This window comes from Entelurus aequoreus, linkage group LG19, assembly GCF_033978785.1.
Source record: "Entelurus aequoreus isolate RoL-2023_Sb linkage group LG19, RoL_Eaeq_v1.1, whole genome shotgun sequence".
NCBI classification, from domain to species: Eukaryota; Metazoa; Chordata; class Actinopteri; order Syngnathiformes; family Syngnathidae; genus Entelurus; species Entelurus aequoreus.
The window spans coordinates 7,328,138-7,349,689 of NC_084749.1; the positions used below are offsets into that span (position 1 = coordinate 7,328,138).

Consider the following 21,552-nt stretch of genomic DNA (forward strand, 5'->3'; position numbering starts at 1 on the left):
TATGTATGTTTATGTTTTTGTTCTTTTCCGTCCCCACAGTGCAGTCGTGCAACGTCAGGTGCATGAATGGCGGGAGTTGTGCCGAGGACTCCTGCACGTGTCCTAAAGGCTTCACGGGGAACCACTGCGGACAACGTGAGTGCCGATACCGCACACTTAGCACTTTTGTGCGTAGACGTGTCCATGATTGGCATTTATTGGCTGGGACTGAGCTTTTGCCCGTCATGCTTCTGCACTCATTTGTGAATATACGCTCATAGGCCACATCATTAGGCACACCTGCCCACGGATGAAGGGAACAAAAAAAAAGAGTAAAAATTACAGAGCCCCTAAAGGGACATGGGGGGAACAATTTTTTATAATTTTTTATTTCTATTTTTTTTTTAGACATAATAGTTTCTCGTGTGCACGAGATACTTGTCAAAAAAATAAAAAAAATAAAAAATTATCAACCTGATTAAAAAAAAAATTGTTATAATTTTTTTTTTTTTTCTGCGCACGAGATACATGTCTAAAAAAAAAAAAAAATCATATATTTTTTTTTTATCAGGTTGATAATTTTTTTTTTTTTTTAGACATGTATCTCGTGCGCACGAGATACATGTCTAAAAAATTAAAAAAAAAAAAAATTTATCAATATGATAAAAAAAAAAGTTTTTTATAATTTTTATAAGAAACTATCTCGTGTGCAAGAGAAACGTTTTATAAAGTTAAAAAAAAATTGATAATTTTTTTAATTTTTAAATAAATAATAAAATTATTTAAACATTTTTTCCCCCATGTCCCTTTAAGGGCTCCGTAAGTTTTACTCTTTTTTTTGTTTCCTTCATCCGTGGGCAGGTGTGCCTAATGATGTGGCCTATGAAAGAAACGTTTTATGAAGTTATTAAAAAAAAATTTTTTAAATAGATAATTTTTTTTTTTTTTTTTTTTAGACATGTATCTAAGCGAGAAACTTTCTCGCTTTTAAAAAAAAAGAAAAATATTTTTTTTTTATTATTATTATTTTTTTTTTTAGACATGTATCTCGTGCGCACGAGAAACTATTTTGTGCGCACGAGAAAGTTTCTTCTGCGCACGAGAAACGTTTTATAAAGTTCTAATAAAAATAAAAATAAAAAAAAACATTTTTTAATTTTTAATTTTTTTTAGACATGATAGTTTCTCGTGCGCACGAGATACTTGTCAAAAAAATAAAAAATAAAAAAATGTATCAACCTGATTAAAAAAAAATTGTTATAATTTTTTTTTTTTATTGCGCACGAAATACATGTCTAAAAAAAATAAATTTTTATAAAAAATGTTTTTTTTATCAGGTTGATTATTTTTTTTATTTTTTTTTAGACATGTATCTCGTGCGCACGAGATACATGTCTAAAAAAATAAAAAAAATTATCAAGCTGATTAAAAAAAAAATTGTTATAATTTTTTTTTTTTGCGCACGAGATACATGTCTAAAAAATAAAAAAAAATATATAAAAAATGTTTTTTTATCAGGTTGATTATTTTTTTATTTTTTTTAGACATGTATCTCGTGCGCACAAGATACATGTCTAAAAAAAAATTAAAAAATTATCAATCTGATAAAAAAAATGTTTTTATAATTTTTATAAGAAACTATCTCGTGCGCAAGACAAACTTTTCTCTTGCACACGAGAAACGTTTTATAAAGTTAAAAAAAATGGATTATTTTTTTTATTTTATATATTTTTTTAGACATGTCCAAAAAAAATTTAAAAAAATAAAAAAATAATAAAAATGTTTTTTACCCCCATGTCCCTTTCAGGGCTCCGTAAGTTTTACTCTTTTTTTTGTTTCCTTCATCTGTGGGCAGGTGTGCCTAATGATGTGGCCTATGAGAGAAACGTTTTATAAAGTTATAAAAAAAATAAAAAAAAAATAAAAAAAAAGATCATTTTTATTTTTATTTTTTTTTAGACATGTATCTCGTGCGCATGAGAAACTATCTCGCTTTAAAAAAAAAAAAAAAAATTGATAATTTTTTTTTTTTTTTTTTTAGACATGTATCTCGTGCGCACGAGAAACTATTTTGTGCGCACAAGAAAGTTTCTTCTGCGCACGAGAAACATTTTATAAGGTTATAAAAAAATATATATATTTTTTTTAATTTTTTTTTAGACATGTATCTCGTGCGCATGTCTAAAAAAATAAAAAATAAAAAATAAAAATAAAAATTTCCCCCATGTCCCTGTAGGAGCTCCATAAAAAATAGTAAAGAAAAGAGGAAAAAAAAGGCATTTCATCATCGTTTTGTTGTTGTTGTTGTTCTTCCAGCTGTGTGCGAGAACGGCTGCCAGAACGGCGGACGCTGCATCGGCCCCAACAGGTGCGCGTGCGTGTACGGCTTCACCGGCCCGCAGTGCGAGAGAGGTGAGAGGTCACGCCGCCATTCCACAACCCAGACAAAATCGAAAAAGCACACATGCAAAAAAAATAAATAAAATTGAGTTATGGGAGAAAAATGCGCGCCAACCCTGAAGTGTGCGAGCCCAACTGGAATGCTACCGTTAACAGTTGAAATGCGTCGAGTGCTAAGTCGTACGACTGAAGCGCGAGCATGTACAATTAGCAAAAAGTATTAGCAAAAAGTGCTAGCAAGCTAATTTCAGCACGCTAACAGTTGACATGTGTCAAGTAGCAATATGCAGTATATGACTCATCTGAGGGGTTTGGCTGCACAATTAGCGAAAAAAGCAAGTTAGCATGTTTAAGTTAGCGTGCTAAAATGCTGACAGTTGACATGTGTCAAGTATCAATATGCAGTATATGACTCATCTGAGGTGTTCAGCTGCACAATTAGCTAAAAAAGTTAGAGCATAAAAAAGTTGAATTCCTGTCAATAAAAAAATATATTTTTTTATAGTTCCAGCATAAAACCGTAACATTTTTATCACAAAAATTAAAAACATTTTTGTTATAGCATAAAAAAATTGAATTGGTATCAATAAAATATATTTTTTTTATAGTATGAGCATAAAAAAGTTTAATTCCTGTAAATAAAAAAAATAAAAAAAATTAGAGTTAGAGCATAAAACAGTAACATAAAAATTATAAACATGTTTGTTAGAGCATAAACAATTTTAATTTGTATCAATACAAATATATTTTTTATAGTAAGAGCATAAAAAAGTTGAATTTGTATCAATAAAATTATTATTTTTTTAGTTAGAGCATAAACAAGTTGAATTTGTATCAATAAAAGGATTTTTTTTTTTAGTTAGAGCATAAAAAAGTTAAATTCCTGTCATTGAAAAAATAAAAACATTTTTATAGTTGGAGCATAAAACAATTAAATTGTATCACAAAAATTGTTGTTAGAGCATAAACAATTTGTATCAATAAAAATATATTTTTTATAGTAAGAGCATAAAAAAGTAGATTTTTTTTAATCAATAAAAGGATAATTTGTGATAGTAAGTGCATAAAAAAGTTGAATATGTATTAATAAATGTAAAACATTTTTTGTTAGATCATAAAAAGTTTAATTTGTATCAACACAATTATTATTATTTTTAGTTAGATCACAAAATAATTGAATTTTTATCAATAACAGGATAATTTTTTATAGTTACAGCATAAAAAGGTTGAATTCCTGTAAATAAAAAAATGTTTTTTTTATACTTAGACCATAAAACAGTAACATTTTTATCACAAAAATTCAAAAAAAATGTGTTAGAGCATAAACAAGTTGAATTTGTATCAATCTAAATATATTTTTTTATAGTAAGAGCATAAAAAAAGTTGAATTTGTATCGATAAAATGATTTTTTCTTTAGTTAGAGCATAAAAAAGTTGATTTTTTTAATCAATAAAAGGATAATTTGTGATAGTAAGTGCATAAAAAAGTTGAATTTGTATCAATAAATATAACAATTTTTTGTTAGATCATAAAAAAGTTGAATTCCTGTCAATAAAAAAATATTTTTTTATAGTTAGAGCATAAAACAGTAACATTTTTATCACAACCATTTTTGTTACAGCATAAACAAGTTGAATTTGTATCAATAACATTTTTTTTTTTATAGTAAGAGCATAAAAAACTAAAATTTGTATCAATATAAGGATGATTTTTGATAGTAAGTGCATAAAAAAGTTGAATTTGTATCAATAAAATTATTATTTCTTTAGTTCGAGCATAAAAAAGTTGAATTCCTGTCAATAAAAAAAAAATACTGTTTTTAGTTGGAGCATAAAACAGTAAAATTTTATCACAAAAATTGTTGTTAGAGCATAAACAATTTGTATCAATAAAAATATATTTTCTTATAGTAAGAGCATAAAAAAGTAGAATTTGTATCAATAAAAGGATAATTTGTGATAGTAAGTGCATAAAAAAGTTGAATTTGTATCAATAAATATAAAAATGTTTTTGTTAGATCATAAAAAAGTTGAATTCCTGTCAATAAATTTTTTTTTAAATATATAATTAGAGCATAAAACTAACATTTTTATCACAATTTTTTTTTGTTAGAGCATAAACAAGTTGAATTTGTATCAATAAAAATGTTTTTTTTTATAGTAAGAGCACAAAAGAGTTGAATTTTTATCAATAAATGTAAAATTGTTATTGTTCGATGATAAAAAAGTTGAATTCCTGTCAATAAGAGGATGGTTTTGTATAGTAAGAGTATAAAAAAGTTGAATTTTTATCAATAAATGTAAAATTGTTATTGTTAGATCATAAAAAAGTTGAATTCCTGTCAATAAGAGGATGGTTTTGTATAGTAAGAGCATAAAAAAGATGAATTTTTATCAATAAATGTAACATTGTTATTGTTAGATGATAAAAAAGTTGAATTTCTGTCAATAAGAGGATGGTTTTGTATAGTAAGAGCATAAAAAAGTTGAATTTTTATCAATAAATGTAAAATTGTTATTGTTAGATGATAAAAAAGTAGAATTCCTGTCAATAAGAGGATGGTTTTGTATAGTAAGAGAATAAAAAAGTTGAATTTTTATCAATAAATGTAACATTGTTATTGTTAGATGATAAAAAAGTAGAATTCCTGTCAATAAGAGGATGGTTTTGTATAGTAAGAGCATAAAAAAGTTGAATTTTTATCAATAAATGTAAAATTGTTATTGTTAGATGATAAAAAAGTAGAATTCCTGTCAATAAGAGGATGGTTTTGTATAGTAAGAGAATAAAAAAGTTGAATTTTTATCAATAAATGTAACATTGTTATTGTTAGATGATAAAAAAGTAGAATTCCTGTCAATAAGAGGATGGTTTTGTATAGTAAGAGCATAAAAAAGTTGAATTTTTATCAATAAATGTAAAATTGTTATTGTTAGATGATAAAAAAGTAGAATTCCTGTCAATAAGAGGATGGTTTTGTATAGTAAGAGAATAAAAAAGTTGAATTTTTATCAATAAATGTAACATTGTTATTGTTAGATGATAAAAAAGTAGAATTCCTGTCAATAAGAGGATGGTTTTGTATAGTAAGAGCATAAAAAAGTTGAATTTTTATCAATAAATGTAAAATTGTTATTGTTAGATGATAAAAAAGTAGAATTCCTGTCAATAAGAGGATGGTTTTGTATAGTAAGAGAATAAAAAAGTTGAATTTTTATCAATAAATGTAACATTGTTATTGTTAGATGATAAAAAAGTAGAATTCCTGTCAATAAGAGGATGGTTTTAGCATTGTTTTGTGAGTTTTGCAGGACATACACCTAAAAGCCAACTATTTTGTTTGACGCTATCTGCTATTGTGCTAACCCAAGTTAGCATTACACACGCAATTTACCCTGAAACGTCATTTTGTATTTGTTATTGATGAGTCATTACCACAGGAACGCCAACACAGAACCATTCACATGTCACACTATAAATGCTACAGTATTGATGTCCCTCCATTACTGGACGCCATTGTTGCACATTTCCCTCCGTAAACACACGCAAATAAGCGTCCACGTCTTGATGGATTTTCTCCCGGCGGCAGAAACAATGACATCAATGTTTTCACGTGTGAAAGTGGAACGGGGCCGAGGGAGCAGATAAGTGCGGGAGTTGATCCGTGCTTCCTGTTTGGCCTTTTTTTATTCATCCATTCACTCGCTCTCAGGCTTGGGTACGCCACGTTACGCTGCAGGCCAGGGGAAGGTTTGACGATAAGAAACGCCGCTACGCTCGGGAGAAACAAACTACTAAACACACACCAGCGACATTTATTTATGTGAGGAAGGGGGAACAAGACCATGCACTTCACACACTTTCATGTACTTCTGACCTTCTGGAGACCTCTGGAAAAATCCTCCCTCTTTAGGACCAGCCTGTCTAGATATATAAAGATGTGTATTTACAACATTAATAATATATACATACTATGCAAATATAAAAAAAGTAAGCGTTTAGTTATTTAAAAAAAAAAAATTGTTTGTAATTTGTTTTTAATCTTCATTATTTACTTCAAGTTATTACAGTATGTCTCTATATACATATTTATTTTATGTTTTATTCATTTTGGCCAAAGGGGGCGCATTTCAATTTCTTACACACACTTGTTATTTCATATGTTGGCCAGAGGGGGAGCACTTCCAATTTCTTCCATGCACTTCACACACTTTCATGTACTTCTGACCTTCTTGAGACCTCTGGAAAAATCCTACCTCTTTAGGACCAGCCTTTCTACATATATAAAGATGTGTATTTACAACATTAATAATATATACATACTATGCAAATATAAAACAAGTAGGCTTTTAGTTATTTTTTAAAAAATTATTTGTTTGTAATTGGTTTTTAATCTTCATTATTTACTTCGTTATTACAGTATGTCTCTATATACATATTTATTTTATTAATTTTAGCCATACGGGTTACATTTCAATTTCTTATACACACTTGTTATGTCATATGTTGGCCAGAGGGGGAGCACTTCCAATTTCTTCCATGCACTTCACACACTTTCATGTACTTCTGACCTTTTGGAGACCTCTAGAAAAATCCTACCTCTTTAGGACCAGCTTTTCTAGATATATAAAGATGTGTATTTATAACATTAATAATATATACATACTATGCAAATATAAAACAAGTAAGCTTTTAGTTATTTTTTAATTTTTTTTTGTTTGTAATTGGTTTTTAATCTTCATTATTTACTTCATTATTACAGCATGTCTCTATATACATGTTTATTTTATTAATTTTAGCCATACGGGTCACATTTCAATTTCTTACACACACTTGTTATTTCATATGTTGGCCAGAGGGGGAGCACTTCCAATTTCTTCCATGCACTTCACACACTTTCATGTACTTCTGACCTTCTGGAGACCTCTGGAAAAATGCCTACCTCTTTAGGACCAGCCTGTCTAGATATATAAAGATATGTATTTACAACATTAATAATATATACATACTATGCAAATATAAAAAAAGTAAGCTTTTAGTTATTTAAAAAAAAAATTGTTTGTAATTTGTTTTTAATCTTCATTATTTACTTCAAGTTATTACAGTATGTCTCTATATACATATTTATTTTATGTTTTATTCATTTTGGCCAAAGGGGGCGCATTTCAATTTCTTACACACACTTGTTATTTCATATGTTGGCCAGAGGGGGAGCACTTCCAATTTTTTCCATGCACTTCACACACTTTCACGTACTTCTTACCTTCTGGAGACCTCTGGAAAAATCCTACCTCTTTAGGACCAGCTTTTCTAGATATATAAAGATGTGTATTTATAACATTAATAATATATACATACTATGCAAATATAAAACAAGTAAGCTTTTAGTTATTTTTTTAATTTTTTTTGTTTGTAATTGGTTTTTAATCTTCATTATTTACTTCGTTATTACAGTATGTCTCTATATACATGTTTATTTTATTAATTTTAGCCATACGGGTCACATTTCAATTTCTTACACACACTTGTTATTTCATATGTTGGCCAGAGGGGGAGCACTTCCAATTTCTTCCATGCACTTCACACACTTTCATGTACTTCTTACCTTCTGGAGACCTGAGAAAAATGTCTACCTCTTTAGGACCAGCCTTTCTAGATATATAAAGATGTGTATTTACAACATTAATAATATATACATACTATGCACATATAAAACAAGTAAGCTTTTAGTTATTTTTTTTATTTTTTTTGTGTGTAATTGGTTTTTAATCTTCATTATTTACTTCATTATTACAGCATGTCTCTATATACATATTTATTTGATTAATTTTAGCCATACGGGTCACATTTCAATTTCTTAAACACACTTGTTATTTCATATGTTGGCCAGAGGGGGCGCACTTCCAATTTCTTCCATGCACTTCACACATTTTCATGTACTTCTTACCTTCTTGAGACCTGAGAAAAATGCCTCCCTCTTTAGGACCAGCCTGTCTAGATATATAAAGATGTGTATTTACAACATTAATAATACATACATACTATGCAAATATAAAAAAGATAAGCTTTTAGTTATTTTTTTTAATTGTTTTGTTTGTAATTGGTTTTTAATCTTCATTATTTACTTCGTTATTACAGTATGTCTCTATATACATATTTATTTTATGTTTTATTAATTTTGGCCAAAGGGGGCGCATTTCAATTTGTTACACACACCCCGGCCGAGTCATACCAAAGACTATAAAAAAATGGGAGCCATTACCTCCCTGCTTGGCACTCAGCATCAAGGCTTGGAATTGGGGGTTGAATCTCCAAAAATGATTCCCGGGCACGGCCACCGCTGCTGCTCACTGCTCCCCTCACCTCCCAGGGGGTGATCAAGGGTGATGGGTCAAATGCAGAGAATAATTTCGCTACACCATTGGAACTTTAACTTTTTAGATGCAATGTTATTGGGACCATGATTTATGTCATCACTTGTTCACACCTCCTCATATGGAAGATACTTTTCCTTCTTCATGTCTCAAGAAGGGTAGAAATACAAGAATACACACACACACACACACACACACACACACACACACACACGCACACACACACACACACACACACACACACAAGTGTGATAGATTACATTTAGACCAAATGACCAGCTGTACAAAGTCTAGAGACGACATCCGGTTTGAAATCAAACACACACACACACACACACACACACACACACACACACACACACACACACACACACACACACACACACACACACACACACACACACACACACACACACACACACACACACACACACACACACACACACGTATTTTATCCTTTGACATATTGACCCTCTCTCACAGCAAAGTCTATTTAACTTTTAGGGGTGTTAAAAAAAATTAATTCTCATCCGAATTATGATATTTATTCATTCTGGTTCTAAATGAATTCATAATAAAAAAAATAAGAAATACAAAAATATATATATATATATATTATTATTATTATTATTATTATTTTTTTTTTTCCTAATTTATTTTTAGCAATTTAAAAAAAAAAAAAATCTATTAAGATTGTTTTCTACATGTAAAAAACCTCTACACTTGGGAAAGTTTGAATGTCCAGGATGAGTGGAATGTGTTGATGTTGAAATGGTTTGAATATGTTGAAAAATGTGGGAATTGTGCAACTTGGAAAAATGTCCCATTCATTTCAATGGGAACTTCCTGGAAATTTGGGAATTTTTGGAAAAGCGAATTTTTTTCAAATATGATTGGGAGCATGACTGTCCTGAATTGGTGGGTGTTGGAATTGTTTAAATCGGTCAAGAAATGTTGAAGTAGTAAAAGTTTTTCCAATTGAAAAATTGTATTGCAGAATTTCGGGAAAACCGGGAATTTTTACAGTTCAAAATACAACTTCGTTTTTTGTCCTGATTAAGAGGAATGTTTCGGCGCTGGAACGATTGAAGTAGGTTGAAAATTGAGAAAGGAGTAGTCGATAGAAAAAAGGGTGAAAATAGGGTTAGAAAAACCGGGAATTCTGGGAATTCCTGGAATTTCTTTGAACTTGAAAAAATGATAGTTTGAATGTCCTGGATGAGTGGAATGTGTTGAAGGAGGAATGGTTTGAATTGGTTGAAAAATGTGGGAATTGTGCAACTTGGAAAAATGTCCCATTCATTTCAATGGGAACTTCCTGGAAATTTGGGAATTTTTGGAAAAACAAATTTTTTTCAAATATGATTTTTTTCAAATATGACTGTCCTGAATTGGTTGGTGTTGGAATTGTTTAAATCGGTCAACAAATGTTGAAGTAGTAACAGTTTATTAATTGAAAAATGGTGTTACAGAATTTCGGGAAAACTGGGAATTTTTCAAGTTCTTAAACCAACTTGTTTTTTTTGTCCTGATTTAAAAGGAATGTTTTGACAGTGGAAGGGTTGAAATGGATTGAAAAATGTGAAAGGAGTCATCTTACTGAAAAAGGTTGGAAATAAGGTTAGACAAAAACAGGAATTCCTGGAAATTTGTTGAACGTGGGTAAATGGTTGTTTGAATTTCCAGGATGAATTGAATGAGTTGAAGGTGTGATGGTTTGAATCGGTTGAAAAATGTGGGAATTGTGGATGTTTGAAAAACGGACAATTCATTTTGAATGGGGAAAATGTCCCTAAAAACTGGGAATTCTAGGAAATCCGGGAATTTGTTTATAATTGTTCAAAGGGAGCATGCAATACTGAACAAGCTACATTTTTTGAAGTTGGAACGGTTTGAATCGGATAAAAATGTGGGAGTTGTGGAACTTGAAAAATGTTCCATTTTCAATGGGAATTCCAGTAAAAGCGGGAAATTTTTTGAAAATGCTAAAAAATTGTAATGTTTTGAATGGTTGGTGTTGGAATTTTACAAAACGGCCGAGATATGTTGAAGTAGTAACATTTTTAATTGAGAAATAGTATTAAGGAAGTCTTGGAATTTCGCAGAAACCGTGAATTTTTACAGTTCAAAATACAACTTCGTTTTTTGTCCTGATTAAGAGGAATGTTTCGGCGCTGGAACGATTGAAGTAGATTGAAAATTGTGAAAGGAGTAGTCGATAGAAAAAAGGGTGAAAATAGAGTTCGGAATTCTGTGAATTCCTGGAATTTCTTTGAACTTGAAAAAATGATAGTTTGAATGTCCAGGATGAGTGGAATGTGTTGAAGGTGGAATGGTTTGAATAGGTTGAAAAATGTGGGAATTGTGCAACTTGGAAAAATGTCCCATTCATTTCAATGGGAACTTCCTGGAAATTTGGGAATTTTTGGAAAAAAGAATTTTTTTCAAATATGATTGTGAGCATGACTGTCCTGAATTGGTGGGCGTTGGAATTGTTTAAATCGGTCAAGAAATGTTGAAGTAGTAAAAGTTTTTCCAATTGAAAAATTGTATTGCGGAATTTCGGGAAAACCGGGAATTTTTCAAGTTCTTAAACCAATTAGTTTTTTTGTCCTGACTTAGAGGAATGTTTTGACAGTGGAAGGGTTGAAATGCGTTGAATAATGTGAAAGGAAAAAGGTTGGAAATAAGGTTAGACAAAAACAGGAATTCCTGGAAACTTGTTGAACGTGGAAAGACGGAGATTGGAAATAAGGTTGGACAAAAACAGGAATTCCTGGAAATTTGTTGAACGTGGAAAAACGGAGATCGGAAATAAGGTTAGACAAAAACAGGAATTCCTGGAAATTTGTTGAACGTGGAAAAACGGTTGTTTGAATTTCCAGGATGAATTGAATGTGTTGAAGGTGTGATGGTTTGAATCGGTTGAAAAATGTGGGAATTGTGGATGTTTGAAAAACGGACAATTCATTTTGAATGGGGAAAATGTCCCTAAAAACTGGGGAATTCTAGGAAATCCAGGAATTTGTTTATAATTGTTCAAAGGGAGCATGTAATAATGAACAAGCTAAATTTTTTTGAAGTTCGAACGGTTTGAATCGGATGAAAATGTGGGAGTTGTGGAACTTTGAAAAATGTTCCATTCTTTTCAACGGGAATTTCAGGAAAAGCGGGAATTTTTTTGAAAATGCTAAAAAATTTGAATGTTTTGAATGGTTGGTGTTGGAATTTTACAAAACGGTCGAGAAATGTTGAAGTAGTAATATTTTTAATTGAGAAATAGTATGAAGGAAGTCTTGGAATTTCGCGGAAACCGTGAATTTTTCCGGTTCAAAATACAACTTTGTTTTTTGTCCTGATTAAGAGGAATGTTTTGGCGCTGGAACAATTGAAGTAGGTTGAAAATTGTGAAAGGAGTAGTCGATAGAAAAAAGGGTGAAAATAGGGTTCGGAATTCTGTGAATTCCTGGAATTTCTTTGAACTTGAAAAAATGATAGTTTGAATGTCCAGGATGAGTGGAATGTGTTGAAGGTGGAATGGTTTGAATAGGTTGAAAAATGTGGGAATTGTGCAACTTGGAAAATGTCCCATTAATTTCAATGGGAACTTCCTGGAAATTTGGGAATTTTTGGAAAAGATAATTTTTTTCAAATATGATTGTGAGCATGACTGTCCTGAATTGGTTGGTGTTGGAATTGTTTAAATCGGTCAAGAAATGTTGAAGTAGTAAAAGTTTTTCCAATTGAAAAATTGTATTGCGGAATTTCGGGAAAACCGGGAATTTTTCAAGTTCTTAAACCAATTAGTTTTTTTGTCATGACTTAGAGGAATGTTTTGACAGTGGAAGGGTTGAAATGCGTTGAATAATGTGAAAGGAAAAAGGTTGGAAATAAGGTTAGACAAAAACAGGAATTCCTGGAAATTTGTTGAACGTGGAAAGACGGAGATTGGAAATAAGGTTAGACAAAAACAGGAATTCCTGGAAATTTGTTGAACGTGGAAAAACGGTTGTTTGAATTTCCAGGATGAATTGAATGTGTTGAAGGTGTGGTGGTTTGAATCGGTTGAAAAATGTGGGAATTGTGGATGTTTGAAAAACGGACAATTCATTTTGAATAGGGAAAATGTCCCTAAAAACTGGGGAATTCTAGGAAATCCAGGAATTTGTTTATAATTGTTCAAAGGGAGCATGTAATAATGAACAAGCTAAATTTTTTGAAGTTGGAACGGTTTGAATCGGATAAAAATGTGGGAGTTGTGGAACTTGAAAAATTTTCCATTTTCAATGGGAATTCCAGGAAAAGCGGGAATTTTTTTGAAAATGCTAAAAAATTGTAATGCTTTGAATGGTTGGTGTTGGAATTTTACAAAACGGCCGAGAAATGTTGAAGTAGTAACATTTTTAATTGAGAAATGCTATTAAGGAAGTCTTGAAATTTCGCGGAAACCGTGAATTTTTTCAGTTCAAAATACAACTTGGTTTTTTGTCCTGATTAAGAGGAATGTTTCGGCGCTGGAACGATTGAAGTAGGTTGAAAATTGTGAAAGGAGTAGTCGATAGAAAAAAGGGTGAAAATAGGGTTAGAAAAACCGGGAATTCTGAGAATTCCTGGAATTGTTTTGAACTTGAAAAAATGATAGTTTGAATGTCCTGGATGAGTGGAACGTGTTCAAGGTGGAATGGTTTGAATTGGTTGAAAAATGTGGAAATGGCAGAAGTTTGAAAAATGGCCAATTCATTTTGAATGGGAAAAATATCCCGGAAAACCTGGAAATCTGGGAATTTTTGTTTTTTGTCAAGGGAAAGCCAGCGATTCCCGAATAGGCTGAACAGTTTGAAGTTGGAACGGTTTGAATCGGGTGAAAAGATGTGGAAGGTAAAGCGGGCAAAATCTGGAGAAGAAGAAGTTGAATAAATAGATGAATGTTGGTGTAGAAAAGCATGTGTGAATGTTTTGGAGCATTCACACAATTATTATTCCAAATAATTCACTGCTAGAATCGGTTGGAATCAAGAATCGAGTTAAATGGAGTCATCACCACAAGAATGGGATGTATTGGTGAGGAGCCCCGAGATTCCCACATCTAATTACCGAGCACTGGACTCATATTTCCAGTTCTTTATCGTCCCAGTTCTGCTTTCTTTCTTTCAGACGAACGAGTCTGAAACAGATCTTGCTCGGCCGAGCTTTACGATCACACAACCGGACAGGAATGATGGGAAAGTGCAGAACATTTCCTGTTCCAGACAGGATTTTTTTCTCCCCCTACCTCGACCTTGAGACCGTTTTATCGGGCTTTAATCCGACTTTCAGCGGAGCGTGACTGGAGACGTCCCCTCCGTTCATACTCTGCCCCGACTGAGCGACGGGGGGGTAAGGGGGGGGGGGAAGGTCAGCGCTTGGCCTCGGTGGCTGCAACCCTTTATGGTGTTGAATAAAAACCTGATGAATGAGACCTAAAAAAAAGGTCTGGGGAAAAAAATTTTCGAGACCAAATTGCTTCCCCATGTTGGCTCGTTCTCATGTCCTGAGATGCCTGAGCTCACGCTCCAAATTTACATACGTCCAGATGCGGAAATGTTCACCAAATAAATGCGTCCCTGACCCGCCACCGCATACGCCCCGATTTATACCAACGCGTCACATGGGCGACACATGTGGTTGTTTTCTTTACTGCCCTTTTTGGTTCTGAAGGACGTACGACGACGTGTTGGTGTACTGTAGCCTCGGTCTTTAGTTTGGCTCAGGGCTCAGATGTTGTGTTTTCCTGCACACAAAGAAATATGTGTGTGAAAAAAGGAGAGAAACAATCAAAGCCCACACCACCGCAGTTGGCTGATGTTCCCTTTTTCCTTTTAGTCATCCGACTTCTCCTTTTCCCTGGTTTTATTTCCATGTGGGTGGCATCGTCCTTGAGAGATTTATTAGACCCGTATGCTGTGTCATGAGCAGGGGTGTAGAACTAAACTCTGGGGCCCTGTTGACCAAAATCACTATCGGGGATCCCCCACTCCACCCCATTCCAATCTAAAACTTTTAAAAAGTCTACGTTAAACTATCCCAGTATGAATTAGCCCTGGCTCCCCCAAAAAGGTCTTAACCTAAAAAGTTCTTGGCGCCCCTAATAGGTTCGAGGAAGTTCAGTTCCCTTAACATTTGGGCCTATTTCGGACCTTGCCAGACCCTCCAAGAAGGACTAGGTACTGATCATTATCAAACCAGTACGGTACAAATATCCGGTTCCTGGAAATCAATACCAGGTACTCAACGGTACCAATTTTTGGTACTTTTGTGTGTGTTTTATTGACATTTTTGGATCCGGTTGTTATAACCGAAATATGCAAGCGGCAGAAATGAGTTTCCTCCACAGAATGTCTGAGATCACCCTCAGAGATAGGGTGAGGAGCTCGGTCATCCGAGTAGAGCTGCTGCTCCTTCACGTCGAGAGGAGCCAGCTGAGATGGCTCGGGCATCTACTACGGATGCCTCCTGGACGCCTCCCTGGTGAGGTGTTTCGGGCATGTCTAGCCGGGAGGAGACCTCGGTGTAGACCTATGACGCGTTTGAGGGACTATGTCTCACAGCTGGCCTGGGAACTCCTCGGTATCCCCTCTGTAGAACTAGAGGAGGTGGCCGTGGACAGGGAAGTCTGGGCATCTCTGCTTAGACTGCTGCCCCCACGACCTGGACTCGGATAAGCAGCGGCAGTAGGATGGATGGATGGACAGTTGTTATAGAATCAGATTTGAGTCTCATTAGCCATGCGGTTGCACTTCCAAGACGTTAGAAAGCAGTACTGTATACTGTCTTACAGCTGTTTATAGCGAGAGTATGGTTTCAAAGCGGGTAGCAAACTTGGCGCCCTGTAGTCACATGAGGGGCGTTTGGCCAATCAGAGAGGGCCTGGCCGGACGATCTCTTCTCTGATTGGTCAAAAGACTGACTACAGGGCGCCATGTTTGCTACCAACAGGAGGGTCCCTATTTGGACGGGTCTGTCTATGGTTTGTTGTCCAACTAGGAAGTTGAAGCTGAATATGTTATGTTGCGCCCTACAAAGCATTATTCTTAGTACTCACCAGCTGTTTGATTGTAACATTCATCTTATATGTAGTTCTCATGAGAAAAATTTGGAGGTGTTAAAATCGCTATGTAAAATTACCAATGCTAATAATAGTCTATGGCAAATCCAATTCTAGCGCATTTTGGAAGAGTAAGGCCTTACTCATTTGGATGTTTTCTACCAAGCATACTTGCTCGGTTGGTGTTGATAATTGCAACGTTACTTAGAGGTAGTTTGGCTGAGTCCACCCCGAGTGCTGCTTGACTGATCGTTTACGTGAGCCAGTGTTTAGTCTGCAACCGGACGTAACGTCAATTGTAACAAAGGTATCGAAATACGGCACCGTTTTGATCAATATCCTGTTGTACCGACGGAATTTGGTCAGTGCCTATCATAGTACCGAATTTGGTACCACTCCCTACCTCCAAGGTGGAGGAAAACATCATGAGAAATAATGACAGTACAGTACGATAAGACCGTGTATACCTTAGACACACCTAACTAGTAGTGCCATTCCGTCTTTTAGTCGCATTGACTTGATTTTTCTACCGGTTCCACACGTACAGGAAAGTTATCTGCTGGAATACCTTCAATCGTACCCAAACCAAAACCCATGCTCGAAAGTTAATTCCAATGGAAAAACAAAAAAAGTCATACTGAACCCGACCAAACCTTACTTTTGGTAAGGTTACATAGGACAGGCTCCGGCTTTCTTGTGACCCAGAACAGGATAAAGATCATAGCAACTGGATTGATGGATTAGATTCTGATTGGTGCTTTACTTTCCCCGATGGAATCCTCCTAAAGCCTGATGAGAACAGGATCAGTGGACCTTGGAAAGATCAAATAGAACCCGATTGGCAGGCAGGAAATCCCAAAATGGACAAGACAGGGTGGATATATGAGAGAGGGAGCTTGTTTTATTCATAAAGTCACTTTTGACCTACTTTTTTTTCTCTCTGCGCCTCCCGTGCTTTTTGTTCTCCCACATGAGATCACTTTTCATGTAGCACCAGGAGCTGCTGAGGGCAATAAGTCTGCTAACCTCACGCAGATTTATCACTCCAGCTCAAACCTTGAACACACCACCTCTCTCCACAGTTCACGGTTCACAACTGCCAAGCGAGCGGTCTCACTTTCATATCCACGGTGTCGATCTCGTTGTTTTAAATCGAAGGCCGTGTTTGCTCTGGCGCTCCGGTTGCAAGTTCTCCTGTAAGGGGCTTCAGCGTTTGGATCGCTTAAATGGTTTCCGCATGAGATCACTTTGCCTTCGTTTACATTATCGCCCTTGTTGATGCTATCGTGTCCCCATGAGCACATCTGTGGGACTTTTGTGTTACGGGGTGCGTTGTCACGAGTGTGTTGCGTTGTCTTCAAGTCGTGTCTTTTCAAATCGAGGCTCACCAATGGTCACGTCCAAATGTGTGCCAGAGCCTAGCGGTCGTTGCAGCCCTGTGGCTAACTGGAACAACGTGCGCTTTCACAAGGTCGGTTCCGCTGCTACCAACACCAGTATTGTTCTTGTTAAGTCTTGGTGAAAACTGTTACTTGTAAACGCTTCTCTTTGCAAGCCAATTCGGTTTCAGAGCAACTTAAAACAATAAAAGTAAGGCTTTGTTTCAAGGTATGAGTCATGTTGTTAAAACCCTGCCAAAGATCAATGACTCAACCCAAGTGTTTCCTCAAATAATCCTCCTCCGCATCTCGAGATGTGATCACTGCAATGACTCAAAGTGTTATTGTAATTCATTAATAGGTCATTTCTGCTCTCCCCTCAAACAGACTACAGGACTGGACCGTGTTTCACGCAGGTGAACAACCAGATGTGCCAGGGCCAGCTCAGCGGGATAGTCTGCACCAAGACGCTCTGCTGCGCCACCATCGGGCGCGCATGGGGTCACCCTTGCGAGCAGTGCCCCGCCCAGCCCCACCCGTGCAGACGCGGCTTCATTCCCAACATCCGCACCGGAGCCTGCCAAGGTGAGGATGCGCTTCCCCCGATATACAAACTTTACGTGTCGTCACCCCGGGGGAACACGCTCCGGCATCCTGAAAACCAGTATCAACAAATCTGGGGGGGTGTTTACATGTACATAGCAGCAGGCCTGGACTTTGGACAAAAGGCAGTTTGTAATCATTTTTCAACATTTAAACATCCTGGTTTAACATACAAAATGCCAGCTCAGTATTGCTGTTATTTTCCTGGCAAATAGACCGCATTGCTAGCGCTGTTATTAAATCGACCCCATAAGTCATATTCTCACCCAGCTTAACCTACTCGACAAAGATTTGAACTCGATTGGTTATTTACAGCTAGAATTCAACAACTCGAGTATTTCATATATATTGCATATATATATATATATATATATATATATATATATATATATATATATATATATATATATATATATATATATATATATATATATATATATATATATATATATATGAAATACTTGACTTTCAGTGAATTATATATATATATATATATATATATATATATATATATATATATATATATATATATATATATATATATATATATATATATATATATATATATATATATATATATATATATATATTTTATTTACATAGAAAAAAAAAAAATACTTGAATTTCAGTGTTCCGGTGGCTTGCCATTAGATGGCAGTATTGTCCTGTTTAACTTCTCCGTTCATGATGAGTATATCATTTCGGCCGCCATGTCTGTAATTTCCTCGTTCTTCTGCTTCGTCTCCTTGTTGTGTGCGCAGTTGTGCACTCTATAAAAGCCCTAGATGTTATGACGTCATTGGGCAGGCAAGCTGTTTATATTGTGGGAAAGCGGACGTGAGAACAGGCTGTCCCACTCAGTCTCAGGTCCGCATTGAGCTGGAGGGGGCGTGGCCTCCAGCTCCGGCTGAATACCGGGAGTTTGTCGGGAGAAAATCTCTGCCGGGAGGTTGTCGAGAGAGGTGCTGAATACCGGGATTCTCCCGCTAAAAACGGGAGGGTTGGCAAGTATGCCTTAGAATCCTGAAAATTAAACACAATTGGTTTCGGGCACTGGTCAATCTCGGATTTGTTGGAATTTCAAGGTTTCCCAACTGGTGGACATTTAAAAATGAGGGGCGCGCAAACAAATGACGAGCAATCCAGTCTTGGCTAGCAAAAGTGCTAAAGCTCCTGGGGGCTCTTTTCTGTTGTTTCAAAGCACTACATAAAATATGTAAACGAAGAAAGACGAGTAGACCAAACGAAGCAGTGGCAGAAGTCTTTTCTAGAACTGGTAGGTACCTAACCGTGATTATGGCGTACCATTTCCTCCCTACTTTATATCCGTAAAAGTATTCATGTGTGAGCCAGACACCGTTTTGTGTCTGCTCCAGATTAAGTCCTTGTTAATCACATGCGCTGAAGTCACCAAGCCACCAGAGAGCCTTGGGAGACTTGGAGTCAGAGCAAACCGCACATGACCATGAATCCAAATGTAGGTTCAGGGTGTTGGCGGCCACATGCTGCCTCTGTGTCTCATACACACAGTGTTGTTCTCAAGTGAAGCAGGTTGGGCAGCTCAATAGATTGAAAACAGCTCCCTTGCTACATCTTCGGATTATGGAGGGGGGAAATAAATCCACTTTGGGAATAAAGGGTATGCACATTCGTTCCCAATGGCGTTATATCATCAATACTGGGAAAATATGACTCACGGTGAATGCTGGGAAAAGCGTACGTTTAATAAAAATGTTTCCTGTTTCGAATGAGTTGCTGGAAGTCTTGACCCTGGAGTGAGTGACAAGTTACAACATGGTGAGTCTTCTGTTATACAATGTTTTGAATAAGTCAGCCAAAAACACAGCAGATCCGCGCCTGTTCGCAGTTATGCATTCGCTCACATTTGTTAATGGTAACTTCAATCAATCCATCAAAGTAGCCCTTAATCACAAATGTCTCAAAGGGCTGCACAAGCCACAATGACATCCTCGGCTCAGAGCCCACATCAAGGCAAGGAATAACTCAACCCAGTGGGAACAATGAGAAACCTTGGAAGGGGCCGCAGATGTGGGGAGCCCCCCCCCTGGGTGACCGGTGCGATGGATGCCGAGTGGATTCAGTTCATAATGTGAGAACTTTGATAGAAAAGTGATTCGATGGCACTATCTGCAGGTGAAAAAGAGTCCTGCAGTTATGAATCCAACAGAGGGTGCTGTCTTTACAAGTTAATTTCCTCAACATTCAGCAGATTCCTAAAAACACTACATAGCTGCCTTATTGAGGATTTTTAAATAACTCTTCTGCAATGCACTACACTAGGTCCTTAAAAACAGCAGAGTACCCCGGTTATCTCGCTATCCATCTATCCATCTTCTTCCGCTTATCCAAGGTCGGTTCGTGGGGGAATCTGCCTAAGCAGAGAATCCCAGAATACCCCCGCCACTTTGTCCAGTTCCTCCTGTGGGATCCTGAGGCATTTCCAGGCCAACTGGGAGACATAGTCTCTGTCCTGGGTCTTCCCCATGGCCTCCTACCGGATGGATGTGACCTAAACACCTACCCAGGGAGGCGTCGATGGGGCATCCTGACCAGATGCCCGATCGACCTCAACTGGCTCCTCTCGATGTGGACAACCAACGGCTTTACTCTGAGCTCCTCCTGAATGACAGAGCTGCTCACCCTAAACTCATTTTGGCCGCTTGTAGCCGTGATCTTGACCTTTCGGTCACAACCCAAAGCTCATGACCATAGGAACGTAGATCGACTGGTAAGTGGAGAGCTGTGCCTTCGGGCTCAGTTCCTTTTCCACCATTAAGGATCAATACAAGGTCCGTATCAGTGTAGACGCCTCACCAATCCGCTTGTCGATCTCACGATCCATTCTTCCCAAGACTCTGAGGTGCTTGAATTCCTCCACTAGGGGAGGAGTTCACAGACGGCAAAAGCTCTGACTGCGCTTAGAAATTCTGTCCATAAATGTGAATCGGTTTACACTATCAAAACAGACATTTTAAGGGACCTTTGCAAACAACAGGGCTCTACTGTGCTCTTACGATGTGTGTGTTAAAGTACATGGGTGCATAATTGCCCCAATTGAAGGAATTAAAGTACCTAGGAGTCTTGTTCATGAGTGAGGGAAGAGTGGATCGTGAGATCGACAGGTGGATCGGTGTGGCGTGTTCAGTAATGCCGACACTGTATCGATCCGTTGTGGTGAAGAAGGAGCTGAGCCGGAAGGCAAAGCCCTCAATTTACCGGTCGATCTTTGTTCCCATCCTCCCCTATGGTCATGAGCTTTGGGTTATGACCGAAAGGACAAGATCACGGGTTCAAGCGACCGAAATAAGTTTCCTCTGTCGGGTGACGGGGCTCTCCCTTAGAGATAGGGTGAGAAGCTCTGTCATTTGGGAGGAGCTCAAAGTAAAGGTGCTGCTCCTCCACATGGAGAGGAGCCAGATGAGGTGGTTCGGGCATCTGGTCAGGATGCCACCCGAACGCCTCCCTAGGGAGGTGTTTAGGGCACGTCCGACCGGTAGGAGGCCACGGGGAAGACCCAGGACACGTTGGGAAGACTATGTCTCCCGGCTGGCCTGGGAACGCCTCGGAGCTGGACGAAGTGGCTGGGGAGAGGGAAGTCTGGGCTTCTCTGCTTAGGCTCCTTCCCCCGCGACCCGACCTCGGATAAGCGGTAGAAGATGGATGGATGGATGGATGCATAATAATATCACCACTTTTGTTTTTATCAGCATT

At 36.4% G+C, this 21,552-nt stretch overlaps 1 protein-coding gene across 1 annotated transcript in view; it reads left to right on the plus strand.

The window, feature by feature from the left end:
• Positions 1 to 21,552, plus strand: part of LOC133635049 (fibrillin-2-like) — a 209,583-nt gene that overhangs the window by 62,284 nt on the left and 125,747 nt on the right. The window contains exons 5-7 of the mRNA XM_062027781.1: positions 40 to 135; positions 2,296 to 2,391; positions 17,605 to 17,802. Of these exons, the coding sequence (XP_061883765.1) occupies positions 40 to 135; positions 2,296 to 2,391; positions 17,605 to 17,802 (390 nt within the window). The remainder of the gene's footprint in view (positions 1 to 39; positions 136 to 2,295; positions 2,392 to 17,604; positions 17,803 to 21,552) is intronic.